The sequence below is a fragment of the Phalacrocorax carbo genome, chromosome 5, assembly GCF_963921805.1.
Source record: "Phalacrocorax carbo chromosome 5, bPhaCar2.1, whole genome shotgun sequence".
NCBI classification, from domain to species: domain Eukaryota; kingdom Metazoa; phylum Chordata; class Aves; order Suliformes; family Phalacrocoracidae; genus Phalacrocorax; species Phalacrocorax carbo.
Genome location: NC_087517.1, coordinates 16,685,134 through 16,703,550, shown reverse-complemented (window position 1 = coordinate 16,703,550; position 18,417 = coordinate 16,685,134). Strand labels below are relative to the sequence as shown.

General features: G+C 45.1%; 1 protein-coding gene across 8 annotated transcripts in view; it reads left to right on the top strand.

The window, feature by feature from the left end:
* Nucleotides 1-14,620, top strand: part of BIN1 (bridging integrator 1) — a 101,105-nt gene extending 86,485 nt beyond the window's left edge. For 5 of the 8 annotated variants that reach the window (XM_064451290.1, XM_064451289.1, XM_064451284.1 and 2 more), the window contains 4 exons: nt 4,070-4,162; nt 4,966-5,076; nt 5,602-5,703; nt 8,994-14,620. In XM_064451290.1, coding sequence (XP_064307360.1) covers nt 4,070-4,162; nt 4,966-5,076; nt 5,602-5,703; nt 8,994-9,101 — 414 coding nt within the window. In that variant the 3' untranslated portion in view covers nt 9,102-14,620. Of the gene's footprint in view, nt 1-435; nt 460-4,069; nt 4,163-4,965; nt 5,077-5,601; nt 5,704-8,993 lie in introns of all 8 variants that reach the window. The other 3 variants (XM_064451288.1, XM_064451282.1, XM_064451286.1) reach the window with 1 other exon arrangement.
* The last annotated feature ends 3,797 nt before the right edge of the window (nt 14,621-18,417 follow it).

Sequence of the window (18,417 nt, the reverse complement as noted above, 5' to 3'; positions counted from 1 at the left end):
TAGGCGCTAAGGCAAGGAGGTTAAGATATTTCACTACTGATCCAAAGACACCAATTGAAGTCTTGTTCTGAAACCATACTAACTCTATTGGGTGTGGATATATGGGAGCATATTTAACCCTGATGGACCACAACTCATTAGGTTTCTTTTCTGGCTATGTGGTCTGCCACTGGTAACTGAATGTGGCTTGGCTGTCTCACTTCATACCAGAGGTAGGAAAATCCCTTACTCAAATGCCTTGGTACTTGAATTTGAATATGCAGTGGGGAGGGGTGTATAAATTAATGTACGAAAAACTATTTTTAAAACATGCAGAGGTAAGTGCTGTTGAATGCGTATGTCTGCTTCAGTCTGATCAGCATCTGTAATGTTTGTACTCACTGAAATAATCACATATAAACATGTTTTATTTTTGTTGCTCTTTGACATGCTTAGTCTTTACCTTGGGATTTATGGGAGGTAAGAACTTCATATGGTTTTAATCTCTCATTATATACTGTGCATGTGCCAGTGCCATCTCTGTGTGCATCTCCTTTCCCTCGCTGCTTGTCCTTTCTGCAGACCCCAAACCAAAGTTGCTCAATGTGCTGCTGAACCCACTTCTGCACCTTCTGTGAAGCCCCAGGGGCAGTCACATGTTTGCAAGTCAAGTCTGGCACTCTGACACTTATGTCTCCGCCAGCGCACAACCCCATTTCCTTTCCCTGCTAACTCGCTCATCCTTCCTATGGCATGATGCTGTGATGTTCACCTCAAACTTAATCCCACTGTGGCATCATCCTCGTCCTCTACTCCCTAAACTCTATACATATACATCCTGTTGGTCTTGTGTGCGATGCATAAATGTCTCAGCTGGCCCATGTCCTTACTGCCCATACCATTGGGTACATGAATGTGTTTGGAATTATCTATGCTGTTTGCTGTTCGTCGAACATTGTTGCCAGAAAGGCTGATGCGAAATAGCTCAACCTGTGTCTACACTGAAAGTTAAGTGCAGGCCTAAGACCTACCTGGCATCTGTCTCAACGTCAGCTTTGGAGCTTGCTGATGAGGGAGACCCTACACGTGCTCTGCATCTGAACAAGAGCCAGACCCTCATTTATGCCCTCTAGATATATTGAGCCTGGGAAGGTCTCGGGTTGCTGCAGATTAGCCCATTGGGAGGTATTTCAAGCACAACTACTTTTGAGCCTCTCTGGACAAACAGCCAGCAGCATGGACAGAAAATGCTTGGCCTGGGTACTCAAGTCTGCTACTTGAGCTGGCCATATCCCATGGTGTAGGTGAAGTGCATATCCTTGGCTTATGCTGGGGAATGTGTCCTGCCAACCTTTCCATTCTCAAGGGCCAGATCACCACCTAGAGTCAGTACTTGGGAGGACATGACTTAATCCTTGCAGAGAACCTGGCCCGAGGACTCGCTGTGGCCAGTGCTGTCCTTCACATGAGTTTGGGTCATGTCGAGACAGATGCTCCCCTTGTGTGTTTCATCCGCCATCAGCGTTTAACATCTGTCATTCCCCTGTATGTACATTTTCTGTCTGTCTTAGTAAGAAAGAAGAGTGTTTTTTCACAAGGAAAGATCTTGTGCCTTTGAAGTGGATGGGCAGGGGTGAGGTATGACTGTATGATTGAGCTGTGCTTACAGTCTGGGGTGTTAAAAGTGGTTTGGGCCATTTCTCCCATCCTGGAAACTGATTTCACCCAAATGACAATTTAATCAACTGGGGAATGCTACTAGACAAGATGTTCTCACCATGCCAGTTCTCACCTTGGCATACCATGCGCGGTTAAAGAGCAGAGCTCCCGGTAGCTGGGGAATCCTCCTCTTGCTCTTCAAGCCTTCTGAAGTGTTTTTGCTCTAATGTTGTTTTTAGCTGTTGATGAGAGGAGACTTGTTGCATGGTTACATGGTCCCATATACCATGAGGTTAAAAACTGCCTAAAAACTTGGATGCAGCAGAACTTCCTTAGTTGTGCAGACTAGGAAACATGCATTTGGTGTGTATGATGCTGCTGTTGGAATAAACAAAGCTTTCAAACTTGGCAACAGCAGTGATCAATTCTTCCTCTTCTCCCTATAGTATCTTTCCATGACTGTAAATGCTTTTATAGGCCTTGGGATGCTCACAGGTTCATAAAACAGAAAAATAAGTAGCTGACATGAAAACTCCCTTTGAAATCCAGGGGATTAATTTAAACTCAGTTTCTTTTGGTTATTAAATACTGTTTTTGTAAATTAGCTGCTCTTAAAAAAGGAGCTCACATAGAACTCCTTTTCACTTGTTCACAGAAAAACCATGCTTGGCCAGATAGAGTTGGGCTGGCATCTCTTCCAGTTTCACTGAATCCAGATAAAAGCAACCTGGGAGTGAATCTAATTAAACAGGAGAAGCTTTTGTTGCATTTCATGTGCATACATTTACCTTAGCACTACCAAAGCTGCTGTGGGAATCCTCTGCAAGATGGGAACAGCTCTGCTGTTTATATCTTCTGGCAGTATAGGCCTGTGGACATGGTGATGGGGAGGCATGAGAAAGGATGTGATAGGAGAGGAAAGTGTGTGTTAAACAGCTGCATTGGAGCAGCTGAATGTAAAGTAATGGCTTTTTGTTAAATCAAGGATTTCTTTCTTTGTATTGCTGCTGTTATTAGAAAACTACTTGGAGCACTGTGCCAGTGCATGGGTGTAGAGTTAAGGCTTGCCATGGTCATTGCTTTACACTGGGCTTTTGTAGGGTTGGGATGCTAAGAATTGCAACATTAAGAAATCTGGACAATGCCTCTTTGAATGTGTATTTGGGGGTACATGTGTTTACAAAATGTATGAGGCATGTAGGCGTGCTAAAGCTGGCTTATGCACATGTATTAAAAATGGGAAGTCTCTGTATAGTAGTCTCTGTCGTGCAAGTATAAAGTGGGTAGCTGGTTAGATTCTGCAAAGATGTGCATGTGCTAGCTGTTATAGAGAACAAATAGATATAGACTGGCCGTGAAGTCGCTTGGGCTGCAAATTACACCCCTGAGATTCTTGTCAGGAGTTTTGCCAGGTGCTGCCTGGCCAGTCTCCCAAGGGGGGCTGATCTGCAGCATTAATGCTACCAGATCCAACTTACTTCCTGCATTGCTGTAGTTTCTGGAAGGGGCAAATAAGTATCTTTAATTTTTTGTTAAGAGTTAGCCTGATGTCAGACAACAGAGAATAAAAACTTGAACTGCTGGAAGCGTATCAGAGGTGTTCAGCTGGTCTCTTGTTGCGCACAGAAACCCCTGTCCCCAGGCTTACTAAAACAGCCTCTGCCAGGAAGTGATTTGTAGGTGATGCTGAATATTTCTCCCTGGTGGTGGCAGCTTCTTGTGCACTAGAAACTCCGCCCCCATCAACACAAACGTGTGCATACACTCTGCAGAATATTCATAGAAAATTCTTACTAATAGAATATTCACAACAGAATCCAAATTCACGACTCTCTGGGCATGTCCAAAATCAAATTGGGTGACAGTTAGCACAGTTTTCAGTTCAGTGTGATTCAGTGCTAATGTCATGTAGATGCTGGGTCCAGACTAACCTCTGTATCTGGACACATTATTACCATGCTCTTTTTTTTTGGGGTATGCTAAGGCTTAAATATTCCTTCATTGTTGATCCTTGGAAGTAGCCTATTGAGAGAACCTTGTCCCTTTCATGCAAGCAGACTTGTATTCACATACAAGTGGGCAATCTATGTGTAATAATATATAGTGTGCATGTGTAAAGTAGGTCTGCGATTTAGATCGTGAAAAGAAAGACACACAGGACTTCTGGCATTTCATTGATTTCCTCTGGAGTATTGCCTGCTGCATGGCCGGAGTGAGGGAATGCAGGCTTTAGTGTGATTTCACGGGGTTGTAGAGAAAGAGGGAAGCAGAAACCTAGCAAGACCCTGAAGTGTCTCAGTCTCACTCATTTGTCAGCAGATGGCAGCAGTCAACAGTATAGAGCACTTGGACAGACTGAACTGCACTTTTCTGCATACAGGCATAGCTGTAATGAGCATAACTCTCCACCTGGATGACTTTTCTGTTGTAGCCTGCAGAAGCAGCCCATGCAGGAGCTGAAGCAGCTGGATCAGAAGCAGCAGCTGGAGCTGAAGCATCTAAAACCGAGGCCGATTCAGGATCGGTAAGCACCTCGAGGGACAGCAGTCCCTTTTCTCCATCACATCCCTTTGTTGTACAGCAGATGTGTGAGGCTGGGCTGGGAAAAAGGTGTGTCTGTTTGGAAAAACACATCCCTGCCACCCCAGCAGTTACAATGCTGTTATTCAGAGGCCAGACTTAACTGTTGCATTTTCTGTGTAATGCTTAGGGAGAAGCTGTGCTGGAAGACCCACAAAAAGAACTGTCCATTCACGCGTTTTTTGAAGCCAGCCCACAGCCCATGCTGTGCTAAGCTTGTGTTGTCTGCTGGATTCCTCCTTGCTCGCCATTTACTTCACCTGCCCTGTCCTCTGGTCTCTGCCTGTGTCCCCTGAATATCTGGGGCTCCTCTTTATTTCCTGACGCTGCCACCTTTTTAGGGGACTGGAGCAGGTCCCATCTCATGGCCGCCTGCTTCCTATAGGCTGTCACATTTGAGTTGTCCGTTCTACAAGAACAGACAAGGCTCTGGGCTACAAGGGCTCTACAAGAACTGTGTTGTGACCACAGTGAATGGGAAATGCTGGGTATTATGGTCCCAGAAAAACCCTAAATCCTCTCTGCCCTTCTGCAGCCTTAAGCAAAGGAAGATAGCAGTCACCTCTCCTGTCTTCTCACTGCTACCTCTGCTGTCCTTTGGGTGTTTTTGTCACTGACTGCTGTGCTGGGAAAAGCCGTGGGTGGGGTTAGGACGTGGATCCTCCAGGGTGGACTTGGAGCTGCAATTTTGGATTCTCTTCTCTCAATGGCTTTTTTTTTCCTTCTCTGGCTGCTGCTGCCTACCAGAGCTCTCTGCCTGCTGTTGTTGTGGAAACTTTCCCTGCTACCGTCAATGGCACTGTGGAAGGAGGCGCTTCGTCTGAAAGAGCTGACATGCCCCCAGGATTTCTGTTCAAGGTGAGTGCGTGGTGGTGGGGCACTGAGTTCCTCCTGATTTTTTTCCTGTAATGAATTAACTGCTTTTGCTCATCTTGGCCATGGGCTATGGCACATTGAAAGGGAGAAAGGAAGTTGAGGGAGATACACCTTCCTCTCCAGCAGCCCAGGTGCTTCAAAGGACTGTATAAAAGCATCGGTGCTGTATAGCAAAACCCTTCCTTCTTTCTGCTGCAGTTATTCCTACCTCTGGGGGTGTGGTAGTCGCAGACTCTGGATAGTAGATAAGAAGTTGTGCTCTGAACTGGAAAGGCTAACCTTTGATGCAAGTGGCAAATGAAGAAGAGTTCGAAACACCAGTAGGGACAGAGGACTTGTGTTTGGGGAAATTGGAAAGCTAGGTTAAATGGGAAAATACAGGAGTAGACAGGGAAGTCTGGTGGGTGTTCTGAATATGCCAAAGATCACTTGCCGGTTGTTTTGAAGGTGTGGAGGAAGGTGAGAGAAGGCTGGCCTCACCCAAGCTCTCCTCCCCTCTCCCTGTAGGTCCAGGCCATGCATGATTACACGGCCACCGACAGCGATGAGCTGCAGCTGAAGGCTGGGGATGTGGTGCTTGTGATTCCATTTGAGAACCCTGAGGAGCAGGTGAGTAGGGAAGACATGGTGTGAGCCTGGGCTGGGAGGAGCCAGGGAAATTTCCTGAGCTGCTTCTTCCTCCACTAACAGTTAGCTGGCTGGATGCAGAGCCATCGGTTTGTGGCTGGGAGCTGGCGGGAGAGCCGGTTGTCCTTGAGCTTGAGATTGGCTTCCTGCAACAGAGGGGAGGGCTCTGCTTGTGATTGGAAACTTAAGACATTATCCTGCATAAAGCATGTGACATAGCTGTGGCTTCCTGTCCCTATCAGAGCATTTGAGCCAATACAATGGCTTCCTTGATCAGGGAGCCCAAGAGAGCTCATACTTTGCCTCCTCACTGCTCCTAAACTTGACGTACATTCACTGTGACCACTGCAGTGCAGACTGTGGCATTGGCAGGAGTGACCCACAGCTTATGATGATGTTTTATCTCCTTTTGAGAAATGTTGGAGCTCTGAGACAGCAGCTTGCCCTGAATGATGTCTTGCACTTCAGCATAGCAATGGCTGTTTCCAAAAGACAGCGGTCAGGAGATGGCAGCAGAACTCTGGGGCTGAGCAACCTGCTCCAGCCTTTGGAACAGTCTTAACGGTCCATCTCCAACCTGAATTTAATTGGTGATGTTTTTCTTTAATCTGAGCTATTTCTAGAAGCCTTGAGTAAATCCTCCTCACTTGCTGTGTTTGAGAGCTTCCAGCTGATAAGGTCTGCAGCAGTTTTATTACTTTGGCTGAAGAAGGTAGTGATTTTATAAAATTCATGCTCACGTATCCAGGTGTTTGGAAAAGGAAGGGAATTCTCTGAATTGATTCAGTAGTCACCATCTTTTTGGGTTTGGCCAAGCCCAGACAAGATCTGGATTACACAAGGGATTAAGGGAAGGTGGTGTAGTTCACTGGCCACAGATGATGTGGATCTTCTTTGTGGATCAGCTGTTGGCTTTGTGAATTATGGAGGCAGACCTTGCTGCTGCTTGTGAAATGGGAGCTGTAATATGCTGGCAGTTCCTGCAGAGCTAGGTACTCTGGAGGGAAGGGTTGAGTGGGGAAGGGGCAGTGATTCCACTCTCTACTGAGTAGAACTGCCCTGCACAAGCATTTGTGAGCGTTTCTTTCTCAGAAAGCTTTCTGGATGGGAAATGAGTGGCAGCTCCCCTAGTTCTTGTGGTAGGAGATTACGTTTGTGGAGCAGAGTTTTTCAATGCCCTATGTTTGCGCTCTAGCTGGATGTGGGTGCAACAGCCATGAACTCGAGACTCTCCAAGCTGCAGAGGGTGAGCTCTGAGTGTTGCTAATGTGATGCTGTAGCTGCACTGAAGCCCTCTAACCTTCCCACAGTGTATCCTGTGCTACAGCTCGTTTCCCTAACCTTGACCATACCCAGCCAGAAAATATTGGCTGTTAACATGTGTATGAACTGTGCACGTGAGTGGAGGAAGCTTAATAGGAAGGATAATAGGTTGTGATCCACGTCCCCACCTTGCAGATTAGGTGTCAATTTGTGGGAACATCAGCCAGGCCTGAATTCATCTCTCTTGACAGAAGAAAGAGTTGAGGGCAGCAACGCTTCTAAGCTGGCACTTCAAGTGACGTGTTTCAGAATTGGCAATGGTCAGTCTGGGTCTTCATGTCTAATCCATACAGCTGAGGAGACCCTTTGTAGCAGGATGCAGTGGGAGTGATGCATGCTGTATGGCACAGATGCTATGTGCAAATGGATGAGCTTTTGTGCTTGCCATGCTGTGAGCTGGAAGCTGCCTTCCAGATACTTGGGCCCAGTGTCTTTCACCTAGTCATTTGTCTTCCTGATTTATGGCATGTCAGTCCTTCTGCAGCCCCTGCAGCTGGCTGCTGCAGATGGGTTCCCATCTCATGCCATTCCCATGACATTCCCTGAATGCTCAAATCTAAGGCAAGAGTTACCAGAGCCCGCAGGCACCCAGTACAGCCTGCAACAAGCAGGGAACTCAGATACAATGGCTGGTCTGAGCTGCTGCTATGTGAAACGTGCAGAAAACAAGACAAGAGGGCACAAGGTGAAAAATGGCAGCAGAAAGCAATACGTGCCTCATGGATCACCCCTGGCGAGGGCTGCATCACTCCTGCCCTGTGCAGGTATGTTTTTAAAGAACATGTTTCAAGAGAGGCATTGCTTGGCCTCAGGTAAATACCCAGGTAACTCCTGCCAATTCCAGGAAAGCAGAAGTGTCAGAACAACTGTGTTAACAACACGCACGCATGCCCTGTTCCCCACAGCTTAGAGCATATGGTTGCCCGAGCACTTCTGTCCAGGTAAGTTATGTAGTTGAATGTGTAACGCTTCACTAAATGAGCCTGGTGCATGCTTTGCCCAGAGGAGTGGATGCAGAGCAGGCTGTTGAGTTTGGAGGCAGCAGTCCCCCGTGCAGCTCTCTTGCCTCATGCTGCAGTCTTAACCCACAGGCTGCCCCACTGCAAATGACTCACGTGAGCCCGTGTATTTGAATGCTGAAGGGGTGATTCCATGATGGCAGCTCCAAGGCATGCAGAGAATAGGATGTCTGCACACCTGGGCTGCAAGCAGTGCAGCCTTCCCACCTTGAATATCTTGTCTCCCTCACGTGCTTCAGATGGAGCAGAAATCTCCATGCTAGAGCCCCTGTAGGCAGAGGGTGGGACACCTAGTTGTCCTCCTGAGCAGGTTCTACCAGGCAGGACTCCATTTGCCTTTAGTATAGCAATCAATATTTGCTTTTCTTGTACCACCTCTTTAAAATGCTAATCATACAGGTGCCCTGACTGGAGCAGGGGATCAGCACCTCCAAGGAATGATTCATCCTTTCCAAAGACCTGTATCCAAGATGAATGGGGTGAATTGCACTGTGGAGGTGCCAGTCTCTTTTATGACTATGGGGAATGCTAGACCTCTCATGTTTAGATTATGAAAGGTGAGATAGCTGATTCCTGTCCTGTAGCTCTAGAGACTTTCTTCGGCAGAATTTCTCCTGCTTCAGTGGCTGTAGTTTATGACATGTTTCTATTACACTTGATAATTATTTACAATTTCACTGTCTCTAGACACTCTGGGTCAGATAGGAGCTTTTGTACCGACTCTGGTGGGTTGTAGCCTTCTCCCTGTTTAAAAGGCAAGGAAAGCTTTTTTTTGTTTAACTTCTCCCCATCCTCTTCCTGGATTGTCTCCAAGCCAAATACGAGCATGGCTTTGATATAGTGCCTTGACAACTCCTTGGCCTGTATTCTGTAAGAAAAATCCCTGCTCACATCTATCCCTTAGCATCCGATCTCTGTCTTCTCCTCCAGGATGAAGGATGGCTGATGGGTGTGAAGGAGTCTGACTGGATCCAGCATAAGGAACTTGACCAATGCCGAGGGGTTTTCCCCGAGAATTTCACAGAGCGGGTGCAGTGAAAGCCGAAGCCCACCAGCTGCATTTCTGCTGGAAGAAAGCAAGTTTTCTGGTAGATAATTGAAAAAGAACAGCAAAACGAAGAGAAGAGAGAATTTTAAAGGAACAGAAGACTGGAGAAAAAAAAAAAGTCAGCTAAAAGGGTGTGTTCTTCTCAAAGGGCAAGGTTTCAGAAGTAAATTGAAATTCAGAGTGTTACCAAAATATATACGTATTAATAATAATAACACAAGTCAAATACCCTCTTCCCCCTTTGGTTTTAACAGCATTTGGATTCAGAGGACTGATGCAGAAGCAACTCAGTGTGGTTCTAAATACGGCATTGACTGAATTGGCGAGATGTCAGTCTGATCCTTGGAAAGGCAGCATTTGCCTAATAGCTTGAGAGTAGAAGCTGCATTTACTCTTGGGTGGGTTGGTTCTTCTGTTTTGTATCGAAGGTGGCTTGCATGGCAACCGTAAAAACTCAGCCTTCCCTACGTGTTCAACCTACAGTAGGCCAAACTTTCTGTTATGCTGTTGAAAAAATACTTAGTGTATAGTATTCATCAATACAATGTACGTGTGTGTGTGTGTATTACTTTCTTCCTTTAAAACGTTACACAAACTGTGATTTTTGTACATGTAAAGACAGAAGAAACTACATGGAAAGGGCACTGAGAAGATGAAATTTGTGAAGCTGTGCTCAGTCCAGAGTTCTTTCAAATGCAGACACCTAAATTCTTGCAGTAGTATTGGCCTGTGAAATGCTAAGGGGAAATGGACAAATTCAAGAGGAGAAACAAGACAAAACAAGCAGATGCCATTTAGATGGCTCTGAAATTTAGGAGAGGGAATCCTCTGCCCCCAAAAGCCTGTAGGCATTTGCAGAAAAGCTTAGATTCATGTAGGTGGAAGATAGATCTAAAATCTGGCTGGTTAGAAAATTTGCTTTTAAAGAAAGATACGGGAAGAAAAATTATTTTCTGAAAGAATGTCTAAGAGAAAACACCGAGGAAAAACGAATTTGCTTTCTGTGTTTTTAATTGGCATTGTTATTTGTGGAATTGTATTTCTTATTTTCCTTTGAAGAGTTCTGTAAGTGAAATATTGTTAGATCAGCTTTCTCCAGTGCTGTGCTGGTGATCAAGTTAATCTCTATGAAAACTGGACTCTTGAAGTACTCATTTAAAATGGCTGCATGACTTCATGATATTTTAATGCATTAGAAAGGAAGGCAAGAATATCAGTCTCAGTCAAGAAGACACTCTGCAGTCTAATACTCATGCTGAGACCTTTCCTATACCTTTCCTTTGCTCCTGTTTGTTTTTGTTTTTTGTGTGTTTTTTTTTTTTTAGTTTAAACAAGCAGATGACAAGGCTGTTTCAAAGTGCATATTACACTTGTTAAAATAAGCTGGTCTGACCCTCCAAGACTCTAAAGTCCCACAAAGGTACTTTAAACTTTACTTGAATACTGATGCAGCTGGCAAGCAGCTCGGGCTATTATAATTTTTTCATATAATTCCGCTCCCCCCAATCTTTTTGCCTTGAAGGGATTTTTAACAGTGAGGTTACCTCCTGCTGTAAAGGGACAGGATCACTCTCTGAAATAATCTTCCCAACCATTAGGAGCTGGCTTTTGTCAAAGATGCACAGGATGCTGACACGCACTACTAAAAATCCCACCTTTTCCAATCTGTTTTGAGTATTTGTAGGACAACAGGAAAAAAAATTGTAGGATAAAAGTGTTTGGTTTTCTTAATTTTAGTTCAGAGGGATAGATCAGATTTTGATTAGAAAATATGCTCTTATAAAAGCAAGAATTTATTTCAGCTTGGGAGGTGATCTGTGCTAGTTATTTACAGCAATGTAACAGGCATCGAAATCTGTCCTATACACCCAAATCCCTTCTCTCTCTCTTTTTTTAAATAAATGTGCAGGAACTTATACTTTACGTCACTGTTACAAAAGCCAATAGTATTTAGGAGTAACTGCTCACAATACAGAAGGACTGGACTCCACAAGTTACAGTATGGTGAGCCATTGCTTTAGAATACTGCCCTGGTTTTCGTGATTTTTTTTTTTTATTTTATTTTCCTTCTTTTCCACTGGGGTTGTCTTTATTGTTACAAATGTCTTTTTTTCTAAAATATCTATTTTTATGCATTTGTGACTCCCCATTACTCCTTTAAAATATATTCATAAAAATATACATTTAAATATACATAGAAATATATATTAAAAAGCGGGTTGACCCAATTAACATAGTGCTGTCAGCTTAAAATGTTTATTTTTATGCAAAACCTGTGGATTACTGTTTTTTTAAAAAAGGACAAGATTCTAAGTACCAGAGCTGTGATTTTTTTGTCTTGCAAGTACTTGTTGTAGAGCATTTAAAAGCTGTGCTGATACCTAATTTATTGTGGGGTTTTTTGCTGTTGTTGTTGTCGTCTTCTGCTGTGTTTGAACCAGATGACTGTCCCAACAAAGATCCTTGTAAGGCCTTTTCATTTTATTGAGCTTGCAAAGCAACTATCCAGTACTGTATTGTCCCTGCAGAAGTGGTAACGCTCTGCAAAAAGGGGATGTTGTTTTTCAGGTCACATGAGTGATGCTCAGATATTGCTTGTGGGGAGGATGTTGTATTTCTCTCCATTTGCTTCCCCCCAGCGCAAACATCCCAACCCCCCAAAACCCCTTGCTTAGAGCAGCAGGTGGGGTGGGTTACCTGGGTCTTGCATTGCTCACAAATAAGTGGTGTCAGCACATCTCAGTCAAATGCAGGATCAGACCCACTGTTTATAAATTGCCTTATGTGAGAGTAGGATGGCATAGCAGGAAGCTTGTAGATGGCAATGTTTTTTGGAGCTGGCTTATCTCCTGGGTCGTGTTCAGCCCATTGTAAACAGCCACGACTTCTCCCATTTTCAGTATTTTTACATTTGCTAAATACCTTAATTCTGGTTGGTATTACCTGGTAAAATGAACTTCCCATTTTCTTTGGCTTAGGACTGATTCAAATAAAGAGGGACAGTAAATTCCCAAGTAGGCTGTGCCCACGCTGGTTTTTCAGTTTGCGGGCTGAACTGAAAGATCTGGGGAAAAATGTTTTAAGGGTGACCTGAGACAATTTTTTTTCATTTTCTCAGTGGAATAAAAGAGGAGAAAATCAAAACATTTTAAAAAATCCTTTCAAATTAAAACAAAACATTCATTTGTAGGGCTGCTTTTTCACTTTTTTAAAAAAACATTATGACTTGGGCTATAACAAGTTGCTTTGAAGCAAAAATGTGAATCCTTCTGTTTTGAAAATGCTGAAAGAAAATGTTTCCATGCTAATAGTCTTTTTGCCTTTGCCTTTTTTTCTTAATCTGATGACTGGTTTCAGTTTAGAATAAACTGCATTTTTTTGGTGAATACATTATCCACTGAAGAGAACCCAAAGCCGCCTATTGCCCAGTTCTGCTCCGTTGACAGGTACACTGGACACATTTACCTGGTATCTGGCCCAGCAAAGCTGCTGCTTCCCCATCTAATAATCTTCCACTTGCTTGTTTTACTGGGTGAACAACAAAAGCATCTGTCATCCCATGCCATTGACTCTTTTTGTAGCCTGGCTTTTAGAAAGACATTCTTGCTCTATTGGTCACTGGTCACAGATTTATGACCATAGATGTATGATGCTACTCCAAGTTGAGCCTAATCTCATTGTGCAGTGGGAATTATCATTTGCCCAACTGATAAGAAAGAAACAAGGCATTGCTTTTTCTCCTTTTTTCTATCTTAGTAATGTATCTTTATTAGATAGAATTAGGGAAACGTCCCAGGGTAAAGATGAATGCGTTGTTCCAGGCGAGACTCCAGCATACTCTCTGCTACTTTCCATGGGCATTCCTCAACTGTCTGCTTTTACCACCTTTGCGTTTCCTGGCTGTGAAGGTGATGCAGTAAAAGGGATTGTGCAGGCTTCATTCCACCTGCTCAGAGCTAGTCCTCCTTTGTGATCTGTTTGCCACAATCCTTGAAGCTTTGTTCACAGTTGCAGACCCCTTTCCTGTCCCACTATCCAAAGACCGTGGCCACTGTGGCCAAGGCAAACACCCCTAAGTCAAAGGGGTCTCTTTTTTATGACCTGGAGTAGGAGTGAGGGCTCCTTATTCTGCCTGGAATTGGCGCATCAGCTCAGTTAAATTTTGCAACAGCCTTCTGAAGGAAAAAGGCCCAAGGCTAAGGAGATGCTAGGGGAGGATGGAGGGATGAAACATTATCTTTTTCATTTTGGGTTGATGCGCTGACTGCCTCGCCTCTTGGTTCCAGGGAGATTCAGAACCTCTTTAGAGCGGAGAACAAAATGTGAGTAGTCAAGATGTGCATGGTCAATATGATAATAGGTGTCTCTTTCTTGAAAAGGACACAGAGTTCAGAGTTTCCTTTCCTGCTCTGTGCCAGGCAGATTGAAAGCGCTCTGCCACTTTTCTAGATGTCTTGGATGCTGTGCAGTCTGTACCCCAAAACAGTGAATGTCCTTTGCTGGAGGATGCAGAGGTGCCTCTCTCAGCCCTTTTTAAGAAGAGGTACTGATCTTCTGCAGACAAGGCCTGTGTGCTTCTAACACAGTAGCCTCCGATTTCAGTAGCATCTGTGTCTTTCAGCATCTGGCCCCACTCTCCAGCTCCTCCTGCTTCCCAGCCTCTCCCATGCTCTTTGAGGATAATGGTAACATAGGGCAGCCTAAAGGGCAAAGCTAGAAGATGCACAAATGTGTCCAGCAGTGTAGCTTGATAATGCTGATATCAGGAAAACAAGCAGCAGCTCTTCTCTGGACTGCCAAAGGGAAGCTATTCCTTGCCACACAGGTAGTCACAGCTGGCACTCGTGCAGACACCTTTCTGCTTGCATGCTGTGGTTTAGATGTTTCTGAGTAGCAAACTCTGGATGGAAAGGGGTCCTGTGTGGTGCCCAGATTGTGTCTTACGAAGCTCTTGAGCTCTTATGAAGCTTGGGGTCAGCTACACCCCTTGTGTAGTTGATACATGGGGCTGAGAATTAGAAAGCTGTTTCAGAAATTTTGTTAATGCAAGTAAATGGAGAAACTACAGCCGTGAAGGCTGGTCTGTATCAACTTGTACTTTGATGTGTCTTATGGCTATAATTCCTTCATCTGTTTTTACAGCCTATTCTGCTAATCCGGTCCCCAGTCTGCATTTCATGTAGACTGTCCTACTTGAAACTTGCCAGATGCAGTCCTGGGCTTATTGCTTCTCTTTAACTGAATCAAATGGCAATGACTTTGGCAATGTATTGGCAATCTCATTTCCTTCTGTTAATTCAGTCTCTGAGTTTAACCACAATGACCTGAGAAATGTTTGGGTTTTGAGTGTTTTTAAAATAATTTTAATTTTTGTTTTGTTTAAACAAAGCTGAACAATTCCCATTGTATTCAGAGCTGTGATGCCCAGTTCCAGTGACAAGTACTAGACTTGATTTGTCCCATTTTGTTTCTTGGCGATGTTCAGAAATATAATTTGTGTCATCCTAAATCCCGTGTTAGTTTTTGTCTCTATTTTTTCCACCTTTATATTAAGCCGAAACAATTCAGGACTTCCTTCTCAACGAGGTGAGTAGCTTCAAAGAGGCTTGGTTTGTCCAGGCACCATTAACACTGGGAGTTCTTACAAACACGTGGGATGGATATGGTGATGCTGATCCTGGGTGAGCTCAGTTTCCAGGCTGGCTTTGGGGTCTGCCCTTTAACGGGGTGTTTTCTTCACCTCTAGAAAGGGGGTGTTTCTGCCTTTCAGACAGAGTGATTTGGGACCAGTGAGGGATAGGATTAGAGGGATTCATGGTTCATACCTGACTACTTTGGGGCCACTCCCTTGGATGCCTTATTCCAGACAGGCTCAGTGCAGCTGCACGCAGGACATGCTGTGTAAATAGCAAGTGCTGGCCAAAGGCTGGAATATGATCTAATGCAAATTGGTGCCAATTAGCACTTTGATGAATGGGCTGCCAGAGTCCTCCACTTTAGCATGCGAGTGTGCAAGCCTTGGAGCCAGCACAGGGAGCAGGCCAGACTGTTCCTTTGTTTCCAGATGGCCCGGAGGCTTTAGTGCCTTTTAGCCTTTCACCTCTGTGGCACTGGGATGGGCCTGAATCAAATGTTGCGGCAGAGGAAGAAGCAGGCTGTGTCCCTGAAACTAGTGCTGCAGTTGGTGACTTGGTATCTGCCTGGGCTTGGCATGATGTCTCCTGCCAGGCTGAGCCAGGCCAGCTCTGCTGGGGCTGGAGTTTGCACAGCAGGAGCAAATTACTGAGGTATGGAAGCGCTGTGCATGCCTTCTGTTTGCCCTTCCTTGTGCAGTTTCACTCCTATCACCCAGAAATATATAGAAAACGGGAGGGGAGGAGGCAGCCCGAGGGGGAGCAGTGTGCATAATTCATTGTCAGCTGCATAATTAATTCACAGCAATGTCTTCGTGCTCTGAACAAGTGGCACTTGGGCTCGTTGGCCATGTGCAGGGGACTGGCATTCACTAGTGTCAGTCACTTCATGGCATCCCACATGAAGGGAGAAGTTGGTACCAGGGCTGTCCTTCAATAGCAGCCCACGCCACCTGGGAAGACCCTGCAGCAGGGAATTTGAGCCCCAGAGTGGAGCTGGGAGTCACTCTGCAACTCTGAGGAGAAGATGGGAGTTTGGGGCAGCTTTCAGTAGTTTCTCCTGTTTGCTGGCTGGGTGAAGCCAGTGCCCTTTGCAGAGCAAGATTGCTGCTTCAGCAGGTGGAGCTTCTGCTGCCCGTCTGCTGCACAGCCCAATCCACAGAGCCATTAATAATGGTGCAGGAACAGGAATTCAGCAAGACCCCATGATTAATTAGCTCATCACAGGCAGTTAATGGCCAGCCTGCTCTCCTTGGCCCCATGGTGCAGGTAATGGAGTAGGCATCACTTTTCACTGGGCAAGGTGCAGCAGCCCTCTGCCAGGAGCGATGGGCAGAATTTGCAACCTGTTATGATGCATTTGCTGATAGGTATTTGGTGAGATAGTTTTTTCGGAGGGTACAGATAGATCTGTAAGGGGGCTTGCTAGTTGCTGGAGCCAGGTACCCCACTCTCTGGCAGGGTCCCTGTCTAATATCAGCTTTTCTTTTCCTAGCGGTGGCATTATCCCATGTCTTGCCTGCATTTGGGAGCGTTCTCTTTTACTGAGGCTGAGTGACTTCTTCACGTGTAATCTGCTTGTCTCAGCACTTTCTCATGAATTAATATATAGAAATTCAGGTACCACCTATGCTGCATCAGACGGGGGGGGTTGACAGAGCTGTGCAGTAACAAGGATATGCAAGCGCGTCTGTTTTTTGAAATCTAAGCAGGAGGAAATGATCTGCTCCACAGATGACACTGCCTGGGAGGGGGCTGAGCTCCACTGCGTGCAGGTCATCACCTCCATCTCAGCTGCTTTGCAGTAAGGTAGGAGAAAGAAGAGCTGTTGCAGGAGTGTAAGGTATTAAAATTAAATTGTGCACATTCACGTTGTTCGGTCAGCATGACACAGCCCAAGGTATGAAATGAATGTGATGGGACCAGGGCTGCTGCTGCACCAGCAAGAGGAGCAGTGCAAGCCTGCTGTCCTGTGTGCTAAAGGGGATCACGTTTCCCTTTAGGGTACCTTCTGTGACTGCCACAATGTTGGCTCTTATGGAAGAATTCAAGCATGTTTGGAAACGCCTGTGCAGCAGACCGTAATTTCTCCTATCTTCAATACAGAGACCTGTAAGAACCTCCTGGATTGACTTCCCCTCCCTAATGTCCAGGATTGCCACTGTACATCTGTATTAGAGGCTTCCAGGCCACTGTAGATCTCTATTAGAGGCTTCCAGGAGACACCTGACTATTGATTTTGCAGAATGTGCTGTATTTGCTGTTGAAGGCGATGCTGTGGTTAGGTGTGCAGCAATACAGCCACATGGAGGCACTTGTGAAATCTGTGAGTGCCTCACCTCACTACAAAACATCCCGAATGTCCCTTCTGTATGCAAGACTTCTGGTCTCTCTAAGGAAGTCTGACGAAAGACACTGAGAGCATCTATGCTGGGAACAGGCAGGGTGTTTTGGTGGCTGGGCCACAGCTTTGCTCCTGCTGATTGCATGAAGGATCATGTTAGTCAGAGTTGCTTTCAGCCCTCTAAGAGCTTTCCCCATAACCCATGCCAGAGGCTGGCTTTGCTCCTCTGACAAGCAGCCACCTTCCTAAATCTTTAGCAAGTTGGTCCTGCAGCCCTCTTGTGAAGTCTCATGCTCATCTTCTGCCTCCCAAGCCCTCTTTCCCATGGGCAGGCAGGCAGAGAATGCTGTACATCCTGCTCCACAGAGGTAGCGATGTACCAGATCAAGTGGACAGGTATTTTCTTTAGCTTTTCCCTCCCCTATCTGGCAGCTCCCAGCGTTGCTCACTGGCTCAGGCTTTCTGCTGTTCTGCAAAGCAGCCATTGTTGCTCTTTGCCATATGATACAGATGGTTTTGCAGGAGTGTAAATTATTCCCATCCAGTAACTTTTATGAAACACTCTTCCTCTGCACAGTGAAGAAAAATGCAACTGAAGTTGGTAATTAAATGTTTACTGTTAAGTACTTTATATATTATATACTATAGATCATTCCATCCATTAAACAAAACATTTAACTCCCCTTAACAGCATTATTGTCTATTATTAGGTTAATCAGCATTCACATCCTGTAACTCTGCATTTCTATCTAATTAGCCTTTCTTTCTTACTTCATATTTCTATTTAATTAAGCTCAGCGTCAGAGCTGAATTCACTGTACTCAGCACTAGGAGAGGACTTGATCCTTTCAATGCCCCGGAGGCTGAGGGGCTCAAGTTTTAAGCAGTCTTCTAGGATATTTGCTAAGATTTCCATCCCTGAGTCAGTCCCTGTTTAACTCCAGAGAAATTTTTGTCTATGTTGGAAGCTGTAGGTTTGACACCTTCCCAATTATCCCAGATTATCTAAGAGTTCCCCTACGTGTGGTGGCTGCAGCTAGTGTAAGAGTGCTGCAATGACAGTGTGGAGCATCCAGCCACCACTCCAGCAAGAGGACATGGTGGGTTTGCTGCTCTTGCCTTTGCCCCCAAGTCTTTCTGGACCCAGGGATATTCTGCGAACAGGTCACTGGGAAATCTAGTATCATACAGTTGTATGACTCTGTGCGTGGCATCTCTGGGTAAAGGCACCGAGAGTCTGCAGTGCTGGGAGTCTTCTGGATGCCTGTTGAAAGCTCTTGTGTCACATCACTGAACCAGTCTAACCTGCTTTTAGTGTACTATCTTAAC